The 25280-nt window shown below is 41.3% G+C and overlaps 2 protein-coding genes and 1 non-coding gene across 3 annotated transcripts; all 3 read left to right on the plus strand.

Annotated features, from left to right (window-relative positions):
• The first annotated feature begins 318 nt into the window (after positions 1 to 318).
• Positions 319 to 10299, plus strand: LOC106584673 (SIN3-HDAC complex-associated factor). Its single transcript, XM_014170177.3, has 6 exons — positions 319 to 474; positions 2469 to 2596; positions 3008 to 3107; positions 3430 to 3553; positions 4089 to 4239; positions 6981 to 10299. Exons 2-6 carry the CDS (start codon positions 2469 to 2471, stop codon positions 7264 to 7266), a joined length of 789 nt encoding a protein of 262 aa, XP_014025652.2. The 5' UTR covers positions 319 to 474; the 3' UTR covers positions 7267 to 10299.
• A 231-nt stretch (positions 10300 to 10530) lies between these two features.
• On the plus strand, positions 10531 to 16260 carry kxd1 (KxDL motif containing 1). Its single transcript, XM_014170178.3, has 5 exons — positions 10531 to 10831; positions 11293 to 11400; positions 11631 to 11783; positions 13131 to 13177; positions 13835 to 16260. The coding sequence occupies exons 2-5, from the start codon at positions 11306 to 11308 to the stop codon at positions 14101 to 14103; spliced, it is 564 nt and encodes a 187-aa protein (XP_014025653.1). The 5' UTR covers positions 10531 to 10831; positions 11293 to 11305; the 3' UTR covers positions 14104 to 16260.
• A 2014-nt stretch (positions 16261 to 18274) lies between these two features.
• Positions 18275 to 22711, plus strand: LOC106584675 (uncharacterized). The gene is made up of 2 exons (XR_014382358.1): positions 18275 to 18740; positions 18850 to 22711. It is a non-coding gene; the product is annotated as an uncharacterized LOC106584675 (transcript).
• Positions 22712 to 25280: the final 2569 nt, after the last annotated feature.

Raw genomic sequence — 25280 nt, forward strand, 5'->3', positions numbered from 1 at the left:
ATATAATTTGTTTAAAAAATCATGTTTGTTTGGGCATGCATTAGGCCTAGTTAGCCTTTACTGTCACAAAATGGCTTTAACGTTGACGACCATAATTACACAAGCCATCTGGCATTCCATAGTAAAACGATTGGCTCCGCCTCTTTGCTTACGTTCTCCACTGTGCCATAGCAACGAGAGACGAGCCCCCGCTTCCCGCGCAATGTTCCCATCCTTATAAGGCCAGCAGACGCAGACGCACTGAAACGTCAGACACTTATGCAAATGAGGTTGATTGAAGAAAATCAGAAAATGGAGGCGTTGATGGGGCGCACGCGCAGTGAGTCCACAACTACCCAGTCCCAGACACAACCAGCGAGACGTCAACAACAGAGAGCTGGTTACTGATGCTGGTGAATTGTGAGAGTAATTACATTGTAACGACTCGTGTTCAAGGTTATTACTTTGTATCAGCTACGTTCGTTTTGCTTCAAGGTAAGAATTGTGTTGGCTACTGTTCAATAAGCTACTCAAAATGTGCAAGCTTTTGGTGTCTTTGCTTGACTATTGTAGGCTATGATTCAAAACAAGTGAGCTCGAGTTGTCCACTTGAGAAGGAGCACAATTAACATCGATGTCACCGTTAGAATTAAGCATTAATAAGCCTACCATATGCCTACTATTTTACCATTATTTTTTTTTATAGGCTAGTTTAAATTGAAATAATAATTGGAGAAACGATTGCAACAATGTTTAATGCAGATTTGGCCCTAAACGCATTGTATCCCCATGATTTCTAGCGCTATGCCTTCTACATTATTGTATGGTGTCTTGATAAATTCGTTTTAATTGTGATTTTGAATAGGTGAATTCATAGCTTATAACCCCATTTTTAAGTTTGCAATGTTGAAATATGCATGTTCCGTTTGTGATTAATGACTGTATAGTATACTGATGTAACTAATGCCCAAGTTCGAGCTCCCATCACGCCCACCCGAGATGAGTTTACACGCGATTACTCCGTGTGTCAACACATTCATGGATGCATCCATCACGACAAAACAAGTAGTAGCCTAACCAAATGATGGCAAGGTTAAACCACAATTCGATAACATTGAAGTACGTTGTCACTGTTAAAAAACGAAGCGTTGAACTTGGTGCGTGTTTGGAGGTGCACTGGCCAGTGATGCGGCATCGCATAAATAACAAAGGGTAAAGATCACATTACAAGACTGTTCCAAAGCATGATTGTATCGTTTTAGAGAGGAATATGTCCGTTTTCTGAAATAAGTTTGATAATGCGGTTGTGTCATCGACAATCGAGTTTATGGACTGGTAGACGACCGACGACGGGTTGAAAGGTTCCGTTTAAAATGGGTGCGCATGAGGCTGCTCGTGTGCCATGCTTCCTGGCGAAAGTGGGCGGTGAACGTATCGATTTACAGTAGTCTTTCCTCGGTGGAAAGGCTATTTTTTTATCATGAAAGACGACTTTTCAGTTTTTAAACACAGTCAGTTTTAATGATTTAACGATGTTAAGTCTGTTTTACAACTTTAAAATTCGAAATATTTCGCACATGATAGCGCATCACACACCCCGCCCTCACTCCCCCTTCCCCACCTTTGAAGTGTGTTGCCATGTAGAGTTACCGCACATAGGCCTGCTGTATTATCCTGTACTGTCTGTGGTTGTACCCCTGCATTGTCAAGAGACCCGAAGGACTGCCGCTTAGATGGGAAAACAAGTAGCATGGGGGGCGCGGCTCACGGTTTTGCCGCATGATTATTTTGAAGGCCTCCTTGTGCTTAGTGATAGGGTTTGCATGGCAACATAAGATAAAATCTACTTTAAATGTCGATTAGAATTAAACCATACCCCCATGATTTTTTTTTTTTTATTACATTTTTTTAAACAATTTATTGCACCACGAGGTATTCACACAAACAGGTCTCATCACTTTAACCTCTTTCATTCACTGGGCAGGCGGGTCTGTCCTTTAGCATCAAAACCAGAGTTTACAGGTTTGTCCTAGTTTATGATATGTTATATTTTGCCATATCGGTGCGGAAGCTATGCTAATCTCAGAGGGCGATCAGAGCGGGGCAGCACGGGGACATTATCTGTCTGACGTGCAGACAGCTGACCTATATTCAGTCCCATTTGGGTCAGAGTATGGCGCTCACTTTCATCTAGTGCGCTTTATTGCGCGAACCGTCTAAAAAATATTGCAAGTAAGCTTTATCAACCATCTCCATATACAAACACATTGAAATGGTAGCCTGTTGTTCCGCTGGTTGATACATGGGCTGAATATTTTGCATAACGTTTGAATACGCCATTAATAGGGAATATATATATCCCCAAAATGTAACAGGCATGTAGGCTAACCATCGCCTATTATAGGCCAATCCTTTTCATTATGATTCTTGCTTTTTTTCTCATTTTAATAAACTGCAAATTGCCTTTGCTGTTTTGTTTTCGAAAACAGATGTTTGGCTTTCACAAGCCGAAGATGTACCGGAGTTTAGACGGCTGTTGCATCTGCCGCGCCAAGTCCTCCAGCTCGCGCTTCACGGATAGCAAGCGGTACGAGAAGGACTTCACGAGCTGTTTCGGGTAAGCAAGAATTTCTGACAATTACCGCGGCTTTATAGTGTATTTCCACGTTGTAAAAATAGAAAGACTAGTCTGCTGCATGCATTGTACAAAATATAGTTTTATTTTTAAATAACGGAGCGGAGTCAATGAAATGCCACATATTCAGTTCTGTTTCCATTGCGTGTGGTGCGTAAATTACGCATGGCGCCTATGCAGGAAACAGGTGTAGTGTAGCGACATTGCTGCATCCCAAGCACACACTCTCACAATTACAAAACATTGTCCCTATGCGTTGACAGCTACATGTGAATTCATCTAAAATGGTTTGAATAAAAATATGTCCTGGTAACCAAAATGTAATGACATTAGGAACCATAATATTAACATTGTTCACATTGTCCTGCTTAACCCATATTTCCCCTCATGTAGATTGTGTGAAACTCGGTCTGGTGAAATCTGCAATGCCTGTGTACTCCTTGTGAAACGATGGAAGAAACTCCCAGTGGGGTCTAAGAAAAGCTGGAATCATGTAAGCTCCACATGTTGTCTTGATCTCCTCTTCACCTTACTGTTTGTTGAAAATGGTTATGAATAACAGCAAAAAGAGGGGAGGAGAGGAGCTCCTATCTCAAATCAAATGTATTTATATAGCCCTTCGTACATCAGCTGATATCTCAAAGTGCTGTACAGAAACCCAGCCTAAAACCCCAAACAGCAAGCAATGCATGTGAAAGAAGCACGGTGGCTAGGAAAAACTCCCTAGGAAAAACTCCCTACAAAACGCACCGCATCTCCTTTTCTCTCTTATCCCCCTCTCTACTCTTCTTCTCTCCCCTCCTCTCTTATCTTAGGTGGTTGATGCCCGAGGAGGCCCCAGCCTAAAGATGTCTTCCAGGCCAAAGAAGCTGAAGTCCCTCTCCAAGAGAGCCAGGCCAAGCCAGATCAGCCGACTGCAGAAAGAGCTGAAGAGAAACAGTAAGTCCTGTTCACAATGCAACCATAAACATAATGGGGTTTGACCACTTCAGTAATAGATCAATGCAACCATAAGGACCCAATCTCGGTGCTTTTCAGGTGTTCAGGTCACTTTTTTTTTTCATTTCACGAGTATCCTTGTATTGTAGCCTAACCGCAGGTAGCCTAGCGGTTAGAGCATTGGGCCAGTAACCGAAAGGTTGCTAGTTCGAATCCCTGAGCCGACAAGGCAATTAACCCTAATTGCTCCAGTGTCGCCATTGATAATGGCTGGCCGTGGCCCCACTTTCCGAGGGTGTCTCAGGGGGAGTTGGGATTTGCAAAACAACACATTTTCAATTCACACATGTGTATTATACACGCTTGTATAGGACAAATATAAGCACCCACCTAATTATTATGTAAATATTCTGGCGGATGAGATGTTTCAAACTTTGTGCGACATTCCCACTCTGAACATACCCCTGCTGCGTTCTACCAAATAATGTACACTACAGTATAGCTTACTTCATCTATAGTTCTACCCCCTCTCCAGACTCCGATGCCCACAGCACCACGTCCAGTGCCTCGCCGGCCCAGTCTCCCAGCTACAGCAACCCCTCAGACGAGGGCACCGACACAGAGCTCTCCCCTGGCTCCAGCCGTTCCCCTGTCTTCTCATTCCTGGACCTCACTTACTGGAAGAGGTAAGGCTGGAGGATCTTCCCAGTAAACTACACTGAACAGAAATATAAACGCAACATGCAAAGTGTTGATCCCATGTTTCATAAGCTGAAATAAAATATCCTAAATATGTTCCATATGCACAAAAAGCTTATTTCTCTCAAATTTTGTGTAGAAATTTGTTTACATCCCTGTTAGTGAGCATTTCTGCTTTGTCGAGATAATCCATCCACCTGACAGGTGTGGCGTATCAAGAAGCTGATTAAACAGCATGGTCATTACATACATCCACCTTGTGCTGGGGACAATAAAAGGCCACTCTAAAATCTGCAGTTTTGTCACACAACACAGTGCCACAGATGTCTCAATTTTGAGGGAGCGTGCAATTTGCATGCTGACTGAAGGAATGTTCACCAAAGCTGTTGCCAGAGAATTGAATGTTCATTTCTCAACCATAAACCACCTCCAACGTCGTTTTAGAGAATCTGTAAGTATGTCCAACCGGCCTCACAACCGCAGACCATGTGTATGGAGTCGTGTGGGTGAGCGGTTTGCTGATGTCAACATTGTGAACAGGGTGCCCCATGGTGGCAGTGGAGTTATGCAATGGGCAGGCACAAGCTACGGACAAAGAAGACAATTGCATTTTATCAATTGCGATTTGAATGCACAGAGATCCCACAACAAGATCCTGAGGCCCATTGTCGTGCTATTCATCAGTCGCCATCACCTCATATTTCAGCATGATAAAGCACGGCCCATTGTCGCAAGGAGCTGTACACAATTCCTGTAAGTTCTTCAATGGCCTGTATATTCACCAGTCACCCATTGAGCATGTTTGGAATGCTCTGGATCAAAGTGTACGACAGCGTGTTCCTCTTCTCGCCAATATATACAGCATCATTGCACAGCCATTGAAGAGGAGTGGGTCAACATTCCACAGGTCACAATCAACAGCCTGATTAACTCTATGCGAAGGAGATGTGTCACGCTGCATGAGGCAAATGGTGGTCATACCAGATACAGACTGGTTTTCTGATCCACGCCTACTGTTTTTTTAAGGTATCTGACTAACAGATGCATATCTGTATTCCCAGTCATGTGAAATCCATAGATTAGGGCCTAATGAATTTATTTCAATTTAATGTTTTCCTTATATGAACTGTAACTCAGTAAAATCTTTGAAATTGATGCATGTTGCGTTTTATATTTTTGTTCAGTATACATGCCCTGATAGACAGTATGGGCCAGTTTCCCGGGACACAGTTTAAACCTGGTCCGGGACTGAAAATATCCATTGAAAGTGCAATCGACCCCTTTCCAGTACACGCCACATTGACGTCACTCACAGATGTGCGCGACTCTTGGCTTCAGTAAGAAAGCCATCGCCATCTGCGCATTTTCAACAGCCTAGATTTAAATTTTTATTACTTCTAAACAAAATAACTTTTTTAGGTTCTCATACGCTTACAATGATGTTTTGATTCTTGCTTGAACAGTTGCTAAGATTATATTTGGTTGTGAACTTTGCAAAATAACTATTTTGGATGCAGCAGTTGTTAGCTAGAATGCTAATGCTTATTGACATAGGCTGTTGCAAAAGCTAGCCAAAGAGCCATTTTACTGGTTGAAGTTGAACTATTTTTTAAGTATAATGCAGTTTATTTGCGATGATGACACAAACATTATATTAAGCAGGACATTCATACGAGCCTTAAAATCCAATTATAATCCAAAAGTAGAGTGAAATGTACTCATAAGCAACGTGTATATATAGACTTTTTTTGCTGGTGTTCTTTAACTCCCCCGTGTTCTACCACCAACTTGTGCGCATCGCCCTTGTGCGGCAATGTTTGCAAACACAGAATGGTGTATATGAAGTCAAGGCTTAATCTGGGTCTGGGGAAAACGTCCCTTTCTGTCCTGCAAACTCTGTTTGAGATGTAGAATGTTCATGACTGCCTTGTCCAAATGCTTCATTTAATACATTTTCCCTTTTTAAAATATATATATTTTTTGTTCTGGTAGATTTTCTGTACTTATTTAGTCAGTGTTTTGTATTGATTTAGTGCGGAACAAATGTGGGAAGTCTTCTGATCCATATGCCGCCTCTCATATCCATGGTCACAAGTGTTTTGAAGTGGATTTATTCCTCTGAGAACAATGATAGTGAGGATGATAAACAGGAAGAATGTGTCCATAGATTGTATCGGAGTTACTGTAACTTGTTTCCTGTGTCCCCCATGTCTGATAACACTCATACAGTTTCATACAGTCTTCAGTCGATAAGATGGTACATCATGAATTCATTATCCTTCATGGCCTGTATGTGTGTGGCCACTCTTTCCCAGTTTATTTAAAAACAATAAACTTCACACAATGTAGTGGTGTGTGTGGTGAGCTCATGAGCCTCCTAACAGAACACTGCATTTGTAATCTCCAGCCTGGAAGCTTCCTTGTTAATTTTCACCAGATGCGAAGCCTCACCACTGCTCTGGTAGTTAGATAAAAGAGAGGAATGAATGAATGAATGAATGAATGAATGAATGAATGAATGAATGAATGAATGAATGAATGGATGAATGAATGAATGAATGAATGAATGAATGAAAGAGAAAGATGAGCCATCGAAGGAGAGGTTTTTTTTGTATTTTATATGCGCACATGCATTAGTGTCTGTCACAATAGTTGTCTGTATCTCGCATGGTTGGATGTACTGTCAGTATCACAGGAATAATCCCATGCTCCTTTGCTCCTCCTCTAGGCAGAGGGTGTGTTGTGGGATCATCTACAAGGGCCGGTTTGGGGAGGTGCTCATCGACCCCCACCTCTTCAAGCCCTGCTGCCGCAAGAAACAGCAACGGCAGCGGCAGGAGGAGGAGGAGGAGGAGGAAGGGTACGAGGAAGAAGAGGTGGAGGTGGTAGAAGTGACGGAGGAGGAAGAGGAGGTGAAGAGGTCAAACAGCCAGAAGAGCTTAGAGACTCCTCAGCTACAGGTCACCATGACAACGCCTCAGACCGTAGAGGAGGTTGAGGAGGGAGACTGGTGACGCTGCACCACAGTGTGCATCTTTGAGGAAGCCTTGGGAGTGCTCCTGGTTTACAAGCGCTTACAAAGATGAGTTAGGTCGGATTTCCTTCAGTCAACGAGCAGCTGAAACCCATTTGGACTTTTTTTTCAGTACTTTTGTTTGTTAGTTTGGTAACTTGTGGACTGACTGAGCCATCAGGTCTTGTACTTGGTATTCTCCTTGTCCTGGGTTCATGTTCATTAGGCCGGGCATGCAACGGAAAATGAGCTTTTCTTATTGGGCAAGTCATGTAGTACCTACGTGTTGCAATCTATTTTCTTCTGTTTGGTTCCTAATGAATATGACCCATATGTTCGAACACCTTTCTTGGTGTGTTTTTCTCCTTGACATGAAATGCTGTAGCTCTGACTGATCACCAGCATACCTTTTACAGGTTACAGTCGTACAGTAGCACTTGTAATATACTGAAACACATTTGCATTTATACCATTTTTTTTATTGATTCTGTATATGGGCCTGTATATATTTATATATCGGCCTCGATTGAGAAAGGCCTATTCACAGCACCAACAGCCAATACACCACCAACAGCCAATACACCAGCCTTAATTTAGTGAGGGAAGGCAGTGCCAGTGTTTTGTCAGTGTTGGTACTAAGGGATGATATTAAAGGGACATTTCAAAAAGGTTCAACTTGATATTTATTATCTCCAGCATCACCCCAACATCAACATATTTAAAAATGGGGGGGTTTCTATGTTTTGCAGTCTAAAGGATGCACACCAGATGATGTAAAAGAAAATGGATTCTGGATGAAAAACATTTGACATCGTGATTTTTTTTAAACCAACTATGAGCAGGCAAAGGTTAGGAAACTAACTATCTGATCATGTCACAAGTGTTTCTGGATTATGTCATCAGAAACACTTTTCTTCCTCTGCCTCTATCTTTATGACTACACAACATCGAAGCACGCTTTTTTTTTGCATTTGTTGAGGTGGCACTGGAGATGATGAATATGAAGTAGAAAATTGTGAAATGTCCCTATTGAGACATAATAGTTAGTGCAAGTTTGAGTTTTCTCCTGCTTATTATATGTTAATGGAGGCCTAAGGCTTTCAAAATGAAGAGAAGCAACACAGTGAGTTTTGCATGAATGCTGATGAAAATAACCCCTCATCCAAAATATCTGTAGATCAGATGCATAAGTCTAATAAGCTATTGCATGGCCTTAAAAGCATAACTACAATTTTTGTGGAAGTCTTGTTCGTATTTTCCAGACCTAATGCCCCGAAGCCACAAGGTATTTATTTAAAAGGGGGAAAAAATTTGCAGAATTGTCTCATCTGCTGTATTATACACCAGCAAATACAATAGTGACCAGTTCAGATCATGACCTATTCCTTCTAGAGTTCTAGAGGCTGGAAAACTTTTATACTTGAGTTTTTCTTGCTGTCAGTAAGGGACAGGATGATGTAATTAACACAGACACACACGGTTTGTTCTTCTATCCTCGTGGGGACCTAACATTTATTTCCATTCCAAATCCAATTTACCTTAACCCTTACCGTAACCCTAAACCGAACCACTAACCCCTTACCATAACTAATTGTAACCCTAAACTTAACCCCTGAATTTAAAATAGCCTTTGTTTTCATGGGGATGTGGGAAGTGTCCCCATGATGGAGAATTTCTGTTCTTTTACTATCCTTTTGGGGATTTTCAATCCCCACAAGTATAGAAGAACCAATTCACACACATATATACATACACACATACACACACATCTACTGCAACAACCTAGACATACAATGTAATGTATACCATTTAGCAGACACTTTTATCCAAACCGACTTAGTAATGCATGCATACATTTCATGTAAGGGTGGCCTCGGAAATCAAACCCTCTAAGTGTTTTCTCTCCACATGAGCACAACATTCTAAGTCTGCACCCCTGTTGTCAATAACAGTGTATTGTTTTTTGATTGTTTTGAGGAAACGGTTTGCGTATTATAGTGTTTTTTTTAAATCTTTTTTTTTTTGTTGCAGGACTTCCACATAATTTAAACCACATTGCCTCTTGTGGTGCAGCAGGTGTTTCAGATTTAAATGGAAGGCCTACTTATGATACATACAGTATGTCAATGCTATTGATCTTTATTTAATCATTTTATACTTTTGGGGACTTATTATCATGTTCTAAACTTAGGATTCCTCATTCCTTGGTTAGTTAAGCAACCACGATATACTAGCATACATATATCAAACAACCAAAGCACAATTAAATTCATTCAATTTGAAATGCAAAACTGATCATTTCAATTTATTTTGTAGGCTATTAGTGGCATAAAAAGGACACTAAAATATGTTCGTTTTTAATGAGCCATAACATAGGGAGGATTGTATGTATGTGTACATATTTAAATGGAGGGTGACGGCTTTCTAGTTCAGTTTTTCTGTTATTTATTTCATATTTATTGGTATTACAGCATTTCCCCCATATTACTGTATTCTTATTCTGGTTTCTCACTGTAATAACTTAAAGATGTTACATTAAAAATTTAGTTCTGTAATATGATTAGCTTTAATGTAGTTCTTAAGTAAGCAGTGTTCGAGTCAGAAATTCACAATTTATAACAGTATTTGTGAAATATTGGGATCAATACTTGTCTTTTTTTAATCAACATTATCGTGTAGTAATTTATGTTATAAACAAACATTTGATTGGACCTGTACCTCCATATCAGGTATTTAGCCTGTTGAAATATGAATTACATTTTTTGACGTATATTAAAACTTTACTTTCCTCATCTTTGCCCTGTGATGTTGCATATAATTTAACTCGATTTAGCTTTACATTTGTCATTTAGCAGATTCTCTTCACCAGAGCAATTTACAATTGTGCATCTCTTAAAAATAGCTTTAGTGCTACATGCATGTATTGTAGCTATGCACTTGCATTTATTTACCAAGTTAGCTCTAGACATTTTGTATTTTTATACATGATGATGTACTTTTTTTTACTAGTCTTTCAATAAAAGTAATTTTGTGAGTTTGAGTCTGGATTTTATGTTTTTGGCATGATTATTATATTCCCAAATGCCTTGCCATGCTTTAGCCCTTTATGCTGTTTCAGGGCTAAATCTAGTCCCACATTCAAGAGAACTCAGATTATTTTATACGAGTTTCCAAGTCGGATATTTACGAGATTCCGAGTTGTCTCGAACGCGGCATAAACACTTTCTTTGTACTCGCCCAAAATAGGGGGAAAACCATACATAATTTTAAACTGTTCGTAAATTCAACATCACAAATAAGATATATATCTTACTTAAACTAGCTTTAGTTTTCCACCGGAAATGGCTGACATGCATTTGCTGTCATGTGATAAACATTTTTCACAGCACTGAAGTGCGGCGTAGCGTTCTGTTTTCCCAAACTAAGACATTTTTCTCTTTGCCACAGCTGCTAAATTGCAGTTAGCTTCAGTTATGGAAGTGACTGACAGTAGCTTAATGTAAACGTGTATTTTTCCCTTCAAGTGTTGAAGAAAATTCACGGGTATAACGTGTTTGGAACCTGTCGTAAGTAATTATGTTAGCTAGCTAACGTAGCTTGTCTATGGTCTGTCTTTCTACTTAGGTAACGTTAGCTAGTATTCTGCACCAGCTAACGTTTTAAAATATATTTTTTAACCTAGGCAAGTCGGTTAACACATTCTTATTTACAAAGACAGCCTAGGAACAGTGGGTTAACTGCCTTGTTCAGGGGCAGAACGACAGATTTTTACATTGTCAGCTCAACGTTACGTTAGCTGTCTTGCTAAGCAAACATTTATTTATAGATAACGCCTAATGAGCCTTGCATCTTTCCAATGCCCATAGCATTTCTTGAGCACGATAGGCCTACTACCTTACAGTCTCACATTTGTTAGCTGTCTTGGTGTATTTGGTGATACAAACGCATAGCTAGCTAGCCTAGTTGTTTGACATTCATGTATTAGCACTGTTGATGGTGTAGCATTTATTTTCCAATTGCTTTCCAGTATCACCAGCACCATGGAACCCACAGCCTCCGGAATGTTCTGTAACAGAATGCTCAGTATGGTAAACTCGGAGGATGTCAACGCCATCATCCAAGCCCAGAGGCACATGTGAGTGACAGTCTGAACTACAGCACAGTCCACATTGTACATCTGCTGGATTTATTGATATTTCTCATATAGAGGGCAGACTGTCTGCAAGGGGTCTTGATGGGTGGCCATTGGTTAGCAGTCAACGTGGGTAGACTATAGCAAAATAGGCACAGCTTTGCCACAGCCTGATACAAATATAACACCATTAATTTAAGCCTGTTTATCTCACTCATTTGCTCCTCTTCCAGGCTGGACCGCTTTGAGAAGACCAATGAGATGCTAATCAACTTCAATGGGCTGTCCAACGTGCGGCTGCTGCAGATGAACGAACACTTCCTGCTTCACACGCGCACCCTGGTGGAGATGAAGAAAGACTTGGACAGTATCTTTAGGAGAATCAGGTGAAGGACCTGGCCCAATACTAGGCTACCCCCATTGTCTTCCCACAGATGGCATCATTCTATGTAAGATAATGGACTACCCCTAGACCCGGCCTCTAGCCCCACTGTTCGCTACAAAAATAACCAAGCCTTACCCCCTAAACATTTCTGTAGATCTGAAAACAGGTTTTGAAATTTTTGCAAATGTATATATAAAAATAAAAAAAAGAAATACAAATATTCAGACCCTTTACTCAGTACTTTGTTGAAGCACCTTTGGCAGCAATTACAGCCTCAAGTTTTCTTATGCATGAAACTACAAGCTTGGCACACCTGTATTTGGGAAGTTTCTATGCTACGCCGTATGGATGGTGCCAGGTTTCCTCCAGACGTGACGCTTGGCATTCAGGCCAAAGATTTCAATCTTGGTTTCATCAGACCGAGAATCTTGTTTCTCATGGTCAGAGTCCTTTAGGTGCCTTTTGGCAACCTCAAAGCGGGTTGTCTTCTGCCTTTTACTGAGGAGTGGCTTCCGTCTGGTCACTACCATAAATACCTGATTGGTGGAGTGCTGCAGAGATGGTTGTCCTTCTGGAAGGTTCTCCAATCTCCACAGAGGAACTCTGAGCTCTGTCAATGATCATTGGGTTCTTGGTCACCTCCCTGACCAAGGCCCTTCTCCCACGATTGCTCAGTTTGGCCAGGCTCTAGGAAGAGTCTTGGTGGTTCCAAACTTGTTCCTTTTAAGAATGATGGCAGCCACTGTGTTATTGGAGACCTTCAATGCTGCATACATTTTTTGCTACCATTTCCCAGATGTGTGCCTCAGCACAATCCTGTCTCGGAGCCCTACAGACAATTCCTTCAACTTCATGGCTTGGTTTTTCCTCTGACATGTACTGTCAACTGTGGGACCTAATATAGGCAGGTGTGTGCCTTTCCAAATAATTTCCAATCAATAGAATTTACCACAGGTGGACTCCAAGTTGTAGAAACATCTCAAGGATGATCAATGGAAACAGGATGTACCTGAGGGGGGGGGGGGGGATGTAAGGCTGTAACATAACAAAATGTGAAAAAAGTCAAGGGGTCTGAATCCAAATGCACTGTACATGAAGTTCCTAGGATAAGGGGCAAGGGGTTGTTTAACAAACCCTTGGCTTATTGGATTATCTATACTCTTGGTGGATTGTAGATTTCCTCTAAGCGGACTTTATACTGACTACAAATGGAAACTTTCAGTCACTCACTCTCGTTCAATTTTTACACTCGCTCATGGGAGTAGTCACACAATTATTGCTCTAACCTTGGTTTCCTTCTGTAACGAGAACATAATCCATTTATTCATGGTTCTATCTGTCCATGCAGGACGTTAAAGGGCAAGATCGCCAAGCAGTACCCAGAGGCCTTCAGCAGTGAGTTTGACATTTTACAGTCATGACAGTAACATTGGCAGACAAACAAATGTTGTTTACTGTAAATAGTTGCTAATCATACATTTTTCAGTGTTTTTTGTTGTGTGTTGCGGGCTTAACAAGATGAGACATGTAAACGCAGCAATGGAGTGTCTTTTTGTACGTAATTCTACGTACTTTTGTGCTGTAAAATGTTTTGAACAGATGGTATACGACTTTGCTTAGGGCCCTTTAGTTAGCGCTACACATCAGACACTTTGTCAAGTAACTGAATTCAATGTTTCAATTCAATCTACTTTTATTTATGTATTTTTTTATTGAACATTTTATTTAACAAGGCAAGTCAGTTAAGAACAAATTCTTATTTACAAAGACGGACTACCAAAAGACCTCCTACGGGGACAGGGGCTGAGATTAAAAAGAAAGTATAGGACAAAACACACATGACGAGAGACACCACAGTAAGTCCTTCTCAGTGCCTCTCTGAGGGTGCATCTTGATAGTGTTAAGTGGCGTTAATTCTTCCTTTCCTCTATCTGCAATTATGGGAAAGAAAGAAATTAGACGTGCTGTTTTTTGTTTTTTTTACAATGAGTGTAGATGGAGGCCACTTTAGACTGTTGATACTCACTCTGAGTCTCTCCCTCTTCCCCATAGACGTCCACGAGTCGCCTATCCTGGAGGAGGACGACGACGAGTTTGATCTCATCCCGCCCAGCGTTGCTGCGACGATCACCACCGCCATGTCGGAGCAGAGCACAGAGTCATGTGACACGAGCCCCGATGTCATTTCCCCGACCGTGAGCCGGTGTTCCGAAGACCTCTCCCAGGAGCAGGCCGACACGCCTACCTCTGACCCAGCCCTGCCTAGCCCTGAGATGGGCATGCTGAGGGATGAGGGTCCGGACTCAGTGCCTGCAGAGTAGAGCCTTCGTAACCCAGGCCTAGAGCTCTACTTAGTACCTGCGGAGTAGAGCCTTCGTAACCCAGACGTAGAGCTCTATTCAGTGCCTGTGGAGTAGGGCCTCCGTAACACCGGCCTATGGCTCTATTCAGTACCTGCAGTGTAGAGCCTCTGTAACAGAGGCTCAGTAGCTGTAGATTAGATACTCCTATATACAAAAGTATGTGGATACCCCTTCAAAGTAGTGGATTCAGCTATTTCAGCCAAACCCTTTGCTGACAGGTGTATAAAATCGAGCACACAGCCATGCAATCTCCATAGACAAACAGTGCCAGTAGAATGGCCTTACTGAAGAGCTCAGTGACTTTCAACATGGCACCGTCATAGGATGCCACCTTTCCAACAAGTCAGTTCATAAAATGTCTGCCCTGCTCAAGTTGCCCCGGTCAACTTTAAGTGCTCTTATTGTGAAGTGGGAACGTCTATGAGCAACAACGGCTCAGTTGCAAAGTGGTAGGCCACACAAGCTCACAGAATGGGACTGCTGAGTGCTGAAGCACGTAGCGCTTAAAAATAGTTGCAACACTCACTACTGAGTTCCAAACTGCCTCTGGAAGCAACGTCGGCACAAGAACTGTTCGTTGGGCACTTCATGAAATGGGTTTCCATGGCCGCACAGCCACACACAAGCCTAAGATCACCATGCGCAATGCCAAGCGTCGGCTGGAGTGGCGTAAAGCTCGCCACCATTGGTCTCTGGAGCAGGAGAAATGTGTTCTCTGGAGTGATGAATCACGCTTCATATCTGGTAGTCTGACGGAAAAATCTGGGTTTGCCGGATGCCAGGAGAACGCTACCTGCCCCAATGCATAGTGCCAACTGTAAAGTTTGATGGAGGAGGAATAATGGTCTGGGGCTGTTTTTCATGGTTCGGGCTAGGCCCCTTAGATCCAGTGAAGGGAAATCTTAACACTACAGCATACAATGACATTCTTGACGATTCTGTGCTTCCAACTTTGTGGCAACAGTTTGGGAAAGGCCCTTTCCTGTTTCAGCATGACAAGTCCCCCCTGCACAAAGCGAAGTCAATGCTGAAAAGAATTGTCAAGAACAGTGTGGAAGAACTTGACTGGCCTGCTCAGAGCCCTGACCTCAACCCCATCGAACACCTCGGAATGAATTAGAACCCCAACTGCGAGCCAGTTCTAATCGCCCAACATCAGTGCTCGACCTCACTAATGCCCTTGTGGCTGAATGGAAGCAAATTCCCGCAGCAATGTACATCATCTAGTGGAAAGTCTTCCCAGAAGAGTGGATGCTGTTCTAGCAACAAAGGGGGGCCCAACTCCATATTAATGCCCTTGATTTTGGAATGAGATTTTCGACGAGCAGGTGTCCACATACTTTTGGTAATTTAGTGTAGAAGCCCCAAGCTGCAGCAGAAGGTCAATGTGATTGATTGGCTTTTGAGTTTTGACCCGTTACCTGATTAGTCAGGTCTGACTGCTGTTCACCTGTAACTGCCAAGACTGTTAGAAGAGTATACCTTACATCCCTTTTGAAGACATGCTTGTCCAGCACTCTCCCCTAAGCAATGGAGAAGATACTTGAATTTGTGTTGTTTTGAAGAACTGAATCCTTTACTGCTGCCACAGGAGGACTGCCCCCCCCCCCCCCCCAGTTATTCATTGTTTGTGTGCACAGGAGAGTCACTCTTTATCATTATTTGTTTAGCTTGGAAATATTGTACTCCTTTAATGAGGTGGTGAACTCTGGGCATGGGCAAGCCTATTGGAAGCCAGCTTTTAATCAATGGTACTGCCTGCCAAAATATGGTTTTGTTTTTGAGTAATACATACCTCAAATGTGGTTTATCCTACTGAAACATCACACCGCAAATAGACTTTGTTTTTAAACATGTAAAATGTGTGAGTTGCTGCGTAGGAGAGTTCAGTATTATTGTTCTCCATTATTTCTCAGATATGTTATTTTATTTTGTTGGGATAACTTGAGCTCAAGTACTAGCTTGTAAACCTGTAAATGATCTCTCGATTTAAGTGGCTAGCTGAAGCTCTGTGTTTATCACTATCATATCGGAAAATGTTGTGTATTTACTTGAATGCTGAAGTATATGAATTGGTTTGTTTAACAGTTAAATTATTAAAATATGACAACTCAAGCTTTTGATGTACCTTTTATCCCACCACTCTGACATGCATCTGGCACTCGAATACTGTATATACCCGCCCAATTGATATGTCATAGACAAGCATCTCCAAGCCCATGCTCAGCTATGACTGACGCCATTACATGATTTGACAAGAAATTCAAATATTACAACTACATTGATATCCTTGAGACGGCATTTCTAACACACAGCTCAATACTATATGCTAAACAAGTTACCACCTTGTGGATTTTCATAGAGTTGGTGTAGCTTTTTCTGAGACCAATGCACATTTGAATCTAATCTTAGGGACCTTAGCTTCCACTTTCCCCTCTGCTCCATTTGTGCACCTTGTTGTTAAAAGCTTCCTGAGGACCATGTGTAAACCAGGCCAGGTGGGTCATCAAAACATTGTGAAATAGTCAAATAATTTAAATGGGCGCAAACTGTACAATGCAGTGTGCTGGGTCTCTTCATCTTTTATTGTTCTCCACAGGTAATGCACCAGTTGAACATTCACCATGACAATCAAAATGAACACTGAGCAAGAGCTTGAAAATGTCAATTAATGTCTTCTATTAGGGAATCTCTGATACACATTTTTTGTTGAAACCATCAGAAAGTACAGTAAAAGGAAGTTGAGATAAATACAATGAGGAAGGAAATGGATCGCCTGTCACTGTTTGACATGAGGCAGGAAAATGGCATTGAAATGATTTGCCCAGTTGAGCAAAAATGTGCATATTGCAAAAGGAAAATACAAATTATTTCGGCACTAACTCTGGACCATCTGAAAGATAGTACAAGAGTTTGGCAAATAAAAAGCTATGGCCCAGAAAGCCAAAACAATGACAGACGCATAGAATTTTACCTGTCCCAAAGTTAAGGGAGTTTCACAGGACTCAAAGGAAACAATGGAAAGTTGGTACATAAGCGATGACAGTTGGAAAAGATGTGTCTTTATTTGAAGGGCAAATTAGTCTTAAAACTAGTGTTGCGGTGCAACCTGAGAGAGGCAAAGCTACAGTTTAAATGTGTTCCCTGATAGTAAGTCAACCTTTTTTAAGGTTTGAAGAACCAAGGGATTGTGTTGCTAAAGTAGTGTTCACAATATTGGTTACTTTGTGCTTATGTGTCCTCAGGTGTCTACAGGATCAGAGACAATCCTATACATTTTTTGTTATTACCTCTATGAGCTTGATGCCAATATTCACCATGAGGGAAAAAGTAGACAGAATAACATGTTAAGTGTCTTAATACATGACTCGGACAGTGTTGCATTTAAAACTGGGCCAGTGTCTATACAGGTCCACATCTTCCAATGTTAACTTAACACTGCTGACGCTGTTATACTTTGTCAGTGTTAGGCAATTAACACCTCACACAGTAATTTTAACACTAGGAAGTGTATATAGTTTTCACCAATGGTGTTATGCAATGTTTGACTAAGGATATTACAATAATATTTGTATGTATTTTATGCCACATGCTCTTATGTACATATTTACAAAGATTTCAGGACTGGCAGCAAACAGGTTCAAACTTTAACATAACTCTATACCACTTAAAGTTGTACTTCCACTCACAGATGGCCCAAAACAACACGTTGAACGTCACCCCCACGATTATGAAACATTGGATACATTGAAATGTTTGGCAGTTATCTAATCACCCATCCATATAATCTGTTATACATATAAAGTACTATAAAGGCCAAACAGGTTGAATTTAAATAAGGCTCTTGTAGTTGATAGGATTATCACTGGATCATTTTTTTATACATTTTCTCAAATGCTATTCATCTAGTGTTAATGATGTACTTTTATTGTTTTGTTTTGTTTTATTGTTTATGTTTCTCAACGAATCAAGGAGGATGTGTTTTGTCAGTAAACTATCATTTCAACAGGTTCCACCTCTGATAAGCCAAACCTTTGTCACACTCCACTCCAGCAGGTGGCGATAGAGAAATGTATTTACTCGTTTACGACAAGAGCGCAAATGATTTATTGCCACCGGATGTCTTTGTCGCTGATGGTGCACATGATGAAAACAACAGTTTCCCACTAGATAGCATTGCCACAAAGTCCGATATTACAGCCACAAAGGCTACACAATGTTATTTTTGGTAATCATTTAAGGCAAGGGTTACATTTAAAATAAGATTTTAATAACATAAATTGTAGAAATAAGCGGAGTTTAGGCACAATTATGACTTTGTGACTGTGTTAATCATTCATCAGCGGTGTTACATTAGTGACGAAAACAACCCAGACGTTAGCTAGCAACTCGCGTTATCTAAGAAGTAAAAATGTCTAACATACAGTTGTTGAGGGTTTTTCTCAACGAGAGATTAACATATGCTGCCAATGAGATATTCGGGATCGTTGAAAAAACTATAATAGAGTATCAGGAGGAAGTTGTCCGTCTACAAAGGCTGCTCGACATAGTTCTTCAACCTGAGATAAAGCTACGCAGGGCAGGTGTGTTACTCGGTACGTTTGTCTAACTTACTAAATCATAATTTTATAGGACAAAAGGAGCAATGCCAAAGTGAGTCAGCATTGAGTTAACAGTTTCTTCCTTTCGCTTCTCTTCCTCCAGACCGCTCTCTCTCCGTCTCTGAAGCTGAGGTTGCCCCTGAGCAGCAAGAGTGGAACACCAGTCTGAGGCAGGAGGACCCACAGCCGACACAGATAAAAGAGGAACCGGAGGAAATCGGGACCAGTCGGGAAGAAGAGCAGCTTCAAGGGCTTGAGGCAGATACCATAGACTCCATTTTCACTCTCGCCTATGTGAAAAGTGACTGTGATGAGTACCCAACTCACCCCTCACATCTCTATCAAACCCAAAATGAAGAAAACGGAGAGAGAGACACTCTACCCAGTATTACATCTGAACTGATCAAAACACAACTTGACCGAGAGAACTATGTAGAATCAGAACCAACCACTGTCTCTCATCCGTTCTCTGAAGCAGATCCAGACTGTTATGCAGCTCAGAGTGAAAACAGTAAAAGTGTCAGTGGCATGGAGAATGGAGGACCTGCGATAGGTTTTAAGCCAGTCAAATCAAAGAGAAAAAATATGGTAAAAGGGCAAAACTCCTGTATCACTACTATGGGCAGCACATCCACACAGTTGTCCCATCTGAAATCACACAGGCAAAGTTTTGCTTCTCCCTGTTGTTGCAAGGTGTGTGGCAAGTTTTTTAATTACATGAGTACATTAATTAGACATGTTAAAACCCATACAGGGGATAAAGATCATCAATGTGGTGTCTGTGGGAAAAGTATGGAGTCCACAGAAAGTAAGAAAGATCACCTCCAAACTCACATTGCAGCTAATGTTTCTTGTCATGTTTGTAGTAAATATTTTTCCTGTAACAGTAAACTGACAGAGCACATGAGGATCCACACAGGGGAGAAACCATATCGCTGCTGTGATTGTGGCCAAGGATTCAGCACTAGCGGTGGTCTGAAAAGACACATGAGGAGACACTCGGGAGAGCAACTGTATCACCCTGATTGTGGCAAAGGATTCGGCACCAGCGGTGATCTGAAAAAACACACTAGAATTTACACAGGATTATCCATATCGCTGCCCTGATTGTGGCAAAGGATTCTAATAGGGTCTGGCTCCAGCAGATACCTTCTCAGGACACACACGCTGTGAGACATATGAGCTGAGACAGGATGTCGAATCCTGCCAGAGAGCTAGCTAACGTTACTAGCTAACGCTAGATAGCTAGTGTAGCCAGCTAGTGTAGCCAATTTATACTCCGCTAACTTTCCCAACTTTTACCACTAAGATACTACTTCACTTAACATAACGCCCTGGACCAGAGCTACTGACATGTAGGCAGCTAGCTAACGTTAGCCACACATTTGTAACGTATATTAATGAAATTAATATCACACGAATTGGAGGGACCGATACAAATTCATACATAGAAATGTAACATCATACAAAACGGAGGGACACAAGAAAACGTTTACTATGTTACGGCTGGAGTTCAGACTGCATGTGTACATACCATCTGAGATGCAAAAATACCATCTGAGATAGGCAGCTTCAGACCGCATAATCTGCAGCTGGATGCTTCTCAAGGATTCAGCATTGCTGGTAATCTGTCAGTGCACATGAAGATTCGCACAGGAGAGAAAATACAAAACTATTCAGTACTGGCATCAATCTGAAAGTGCACATGATGACTCACAGAAGCACTGTATAGGTGCAATGATTGCAGAGTTTTTACATGTTTTATTATAGAACTCCTACAAAGTTACATTAACAACGGTCACAAGATGGAGGAAACATGATAATGTGCTGTTTGGGGAAAGTCTTCAGACAGAATATTTAGAGGTGCATTCTAACAGACAGAGAGACACAACCCAGTACTACAACTGAACTGATCAAAACACAACCTGACGGAGAGGACTATAGAGAATCAGATTCAACCAGTGTCTCTCAGCCATTCTCTGAAGCAAATCCAGACTGTTTTGCAGCTCAGAGTGAAAACGGTGAAAGTGTCAGTGGCATGGAGGACCTGCGATAGGTAGATGCTCCTCAGGACACCACTCTTGGATGAATAATATATGACTGAATTACCAGTGGTGTAAAATAACGAAGTTAAAATACTTCAAATGACTATTTAAGGAGTATCTTTACTATTTATATTTTTTCAACTTTTACTCCACTACATTCCCAAAGAAAATAATGTATTTTTTATGCCATACATTTTCCCTGACACCCAAAAGCACTCGTTACATTTTGAATGCTTAGCAGGAAAACAAATGGTTCCTATTCACGCACTGATCAAAATAACATCCTTGGTCATCTCTACTGCCTCTGATCTGGTGGACTCACTTAACACAAATGATTTGTTTGGAAATTGTCTGTGTGTTGGAGTGTGAGTTTTGGAGTGAGAGTGTTGGAGTGTGAGTGTTGGAGTGTGCCCCTGGCTAACCGTAAATAAAAAATATATAATGGTGGTGTCTGGTTTGCTATATATAAGGAATTTAAAAGTATTTATTATTTTACTTTTGATACTTAAGTATATTTGATCAATTACATTTACTTTTTATACATAAGTATATTTAAAGCCAAATACTTTGTCTTTTACTCAAGCAGTATTTTACTGGGTGACTACTGGGTGACTTTGAGTAATTTTCTATTACGGTATCTTTTCTTTTACTCAAGTATGACAGTTGGATACTTTTCCACCACTGTGAGTTACTGCTTGAACCTAAGAACTCCCCATCGCTGTCTATCAGAGAGCAGGTAGTGGATTTCTGAGCTACAGGAGTCTGCTCATTAGTTATGGGATGACAATAAGCCATTTGAACCCACGTCCTCCATTTATACATAAAACATGTTTGTTTTAAAGGTTTACATTTTGCCAATATGTTAAACTGTCACATTATATCTGTTTTGATGTCGCTAAAGTAGTTAACAATATTGGTTGCTTTGTGCTTTGTGCCCTCCAGTGTCCACAGGAGCTAAGACAATCCTATACACACCGATTTATCATATCTATGGGCTTGATGTCAGTTTCCACTTCATGAGGGAAAGTACATTTTTATTGTATTTTTTACGTGTTTTGACAAGCAATTGGCTACTCACATCTCTAACTCAATAATCAAGTTTGCTGATGACACAACAGCGGTAGGCCTGACTACCAACAACGACAAGACAGCCTACAGGGAGGAGGTAAGAGCACTGGCGGAGTGGTTCTTGGAAAATAACCTCTCCCTCATCGTTAACAAAATGAAGGAGCTGATCGTGGACTATAGGACAGCAGAGAGCACGCCCTAATCCACATCGACTGGGCCGCAGTGGAGAGGGTCAAAAGCCTTGGCGTGTACATCACTAAGGACCTGAAATGGTCCCTCCACACCGACACTGGTGAAGAAGGCGCAACAGCCGGGCTTGGCCCCTGAAAACCTCACAAACTTCTACATATTGCACCATCGAGAGCGTTCTGTCGGGCTGTCTCACCGTCTGGTACGGCAACTGCACTGCCCGCAACCGCAGGGCTCTCCAGAGGGTGGTGCGTTCTGCCCAACCCATCACCGGGGGCACAATGTCTGCCCTCCAGGACATCTACAGCACCGATGTCACAGGAAGGCCAAGAAGATCATCAAGGACCTCAGCCACCCAAGCCATGGCCTGTTCACCCTCCTACCATCTAGCAGGCGGAGACAGTACAAGTGCATCAAAGCTGGGACAGAGAGAATGAAAAACAGCTTCTATCTTCAGACTGTTAACCAGCCATCACTAGCCGGTGTCTGCCCGGTACCCTGACTTGCACCTTAGACACTGTCACTAGCTGGCTCCCACCCAGTACTCTACCCTGCATCTTAGAGACTGCTGCCCTAGATACATAGACTCATTGAACACTGGCCACGTTAATGTTTGCATAATGTTTATGGTTCTGAAATGGTAATAATAATTCTGCAACATTATTCTGTTGACATTTAATTTGATCTCTGAGAAATTAAGCTAACTGATTACTCACTTTTATATGTACATACTGTATTCTCAACATTCTATAGCTCATCCTATATATTGGTCTCCCGGGTGGCACAGTGGTCTAAGGCACTGCATCTTAGTGCAAGAGGAATCGTTACAGTCCCTGGTTTGAATCCAGGCTGTGTCACATCCGGCCGTGATTGGGAGTCTCATAGGGCGGCGCACAATTGGCCCATTGTCGTCCGGGGTAGGCCGTCATTGTAAATTAGCTCTTAAAACCTGTTGGGACTAGGGGGCAGTATTGACAATTTCGGAAAAAATATGTGTCCATATTAAACTGCCTCCTACTCAAACTCAGAACGTAGGATATGCATATTATTAGTAGATTTGGATAGAAAACACTCTGAAGTTTCTAAAACCGTTTGAATGGTGTCTGTGAGTATAACAGAACTCATACGGCAGTCAAAACCTTGAGAGAAATCCTAACAGGAAGTGGAAATCTGATGTGTGGAATCACTTTCAAGCCTTTGCCTATGAAACACACTGTAAATTAGGATTCATGTAGCACTTCCTACGGCTTCCACTAGATGTCAACAGTCTTTACAAAGTGGTTTGAGTCTTCTCCTGTAAAAACTGACCGAACGAGAGGCCTGGAAAGTTTGTCATAGGAGGAAGTCCATTACTACTATGATGTGCATGCCCGTGGGTACTCTCTCGTTACGAAACGTTTTGTAAGACAATGCAATCGTCCACCTTGAATATTATTGAAGTTCTGATTGAAAAAGGCCCTAAAGATTTATGCTATACAGCGTTTGACATGTTTGAACGAACGTAAATAATATTTTTTTGCACTTTCGTGACGACAAGTCCCACGCGCTTCGTACATTTTGAGTAGCCTTCGGAACGCGCTAACAAGAAGGAGCTATATGGACATAAATTATGAACTTTTTCGAACAAAACTACATTTGTTGTGGACCTGGGATTCCTGGAAGTGATGAAGATAATCAAAGGTAAGTGAATATTTACAATAGTATATTTGATTTTAGATGGTTCCAAGATGGCGCTAACCTGTATCGCCTAGCCTATTTTTCTGAGCATAGTACCTCGTTTATTGCAAAGTGTGATTTCCCAGTAAAGTTATTTTGAAATCTGGCAATGCGGTTGCATTCACGAGATGTTAATCTATAATTCTTTGAATGACAATATTATATTTTACCAATGTTTTCGAATAGTAATCTTGTAAGTTGTAGCGCAGATTCACCGGCAGTTTTGGAGGCTAAATATTTTCTGAACATCACCGCCATTGTAAAATGCTGTTTTTAGATATAAATATGAACTTGATAGAACAAAAAATGCATGTATTGTCTAACATAATGTCCTAGGAGTGTCATCTGATGAAGATTGTCAAAGGTTAGTGCATAATTTTAGCTGGTTTTCTGCTTTTGGTGACGCCTGTCTTTGCATTGAAAATAGCTGTGTGTAATGTTTGTCAATGTACTGTCCTAACATAATCTAACTTTATGCTTTTGCTGTAAAGCCTCTTTGAAATCGGACAACGTGGTTGGATTAAGGAGATGTTTATCTTTCAAATGGTGTAAAATAGTTGATTGTTTGAGAAATTGAAATTATTAGATTTTTGCTATCTTGTCAAGCAATACCGTTACCGGGATGAGAACTGGAAGGGGTCCCATAGAGGTTAACTGACTTGCCTAGTTAAATTAAGGTTAAATAAAAAATATTCTGATATTTCTTCTTATACATGTTTTGGGGCTGATTGGACGCACTGCCAAATTCTCTAAAACGACGTGGGGTGTTATTTGTGCATTAGTATTGTACTAATACTGCTGGAGCTAGAAGCGCAATCATTTACTGTACTGCTGGAGCTAGAAACACAATCATTTACTGCTGGAGCTAGAAACACAATCATTTACTGCTGGAGCTAGAAACACAATCATTTACTGCTGGAGCTAGAAACACAATCATTTACTGCTGGAGCTAGAAACACAATCATTTACTGCTGGAGCTAGAAACACAATCATTTACTGCTGGAGCTAGAAACACAATCATTTACTGCACTGCTGGAGCTAGAAACACAATCATTTACTGCTGGAGCTAGAAACAATAATTTACTGCACTGCTGGAGCTAGAAACACAATAATTTACTGCTGGAGCTAGAAACACAATCATTTACTGCAATGCTGGAGCTAGAAACAAGCATTTACTGCACCTGCTTTAACATCTGCTAATAGATGTACGAGACATAAACTTTGATTTGATTCAGACAATTGGTATGACAGGCTCAGGTAGACTCATTCAGGTGAATGAACCTTCAGGCTCAGGTAGACTCAGGAGAATGAACCTTCAGGCTCAGGTAGACTCAGGTGAATGAACCTTCAGGCTCAGGTAGACCCATTCAGGTGAATGAACCTTCAGGCTCAGGTAGACTCAGGTGAATGAACCTTCAGGCTCAGGTAGACTCAGGAGAATGAACCTTCAGGCTCAGGTAGACTCAGGAGAATGAACCTTCAGGCTCAGGTAGACTCAGGTGAATGAACCTTCAGG

The sequence above is a fragment of the Salmo salar genome, chromosome 23 (assembly GCF_965601325.2).
Source record: "Salmo salar chromosome 23, fSalSal1, whole genome shotgun sequence".
NCBI classification, from domain to species: Eukaryota; Metazoa; Chordata; class Actinopteri; order Salmoniformes; family Salmonidae; genus Salmo; species Salmo salar.

Coding starts and splice junctions, on each gene's coding strand:
- LOC106584673 (XM_014170177.3), top strand. CDS start 2,469: ATGTTTGGCTTTCACAAGCCGAAGATGTACCGGAGTTTAGACGGCTGT. Junction 2,597..3,007: donor GACTTCACGAGCTGTTTCGG/GTAAGCAAGAAT, acceptor CCCCTCATGTAG/ATTGTGTGAAACTCGGTCTG. Junction 3,108..3,429: donor CTAAGAAAAGCTGGAATCAT/GTAAGCTCCACA, acceptor CTCTTATCTTAG/GTGGTTGATGCCCGAGGAGG.
- kxd1 (XM_014170178.3), top strand. CDS start 11,306: ATGGAACCCACAGCCTCCGGAATGTTCTGTAACAGAATGCTCAGTATG. Junction 11,784..13,130: donor AGTATCTTTAGGAGAATCAG/GTGAAGGACCTG, acceptor CTGTCCATGCAG/GACGTTAAAGGGCAAGATCG. Junction 13,178..13,834: donor GTACCCAGAGGCCTTCAGCA/GTGAGTTTGACA, acceptor TCTTCCCCATAG/ACGTCCACGAGTCGCCTATC.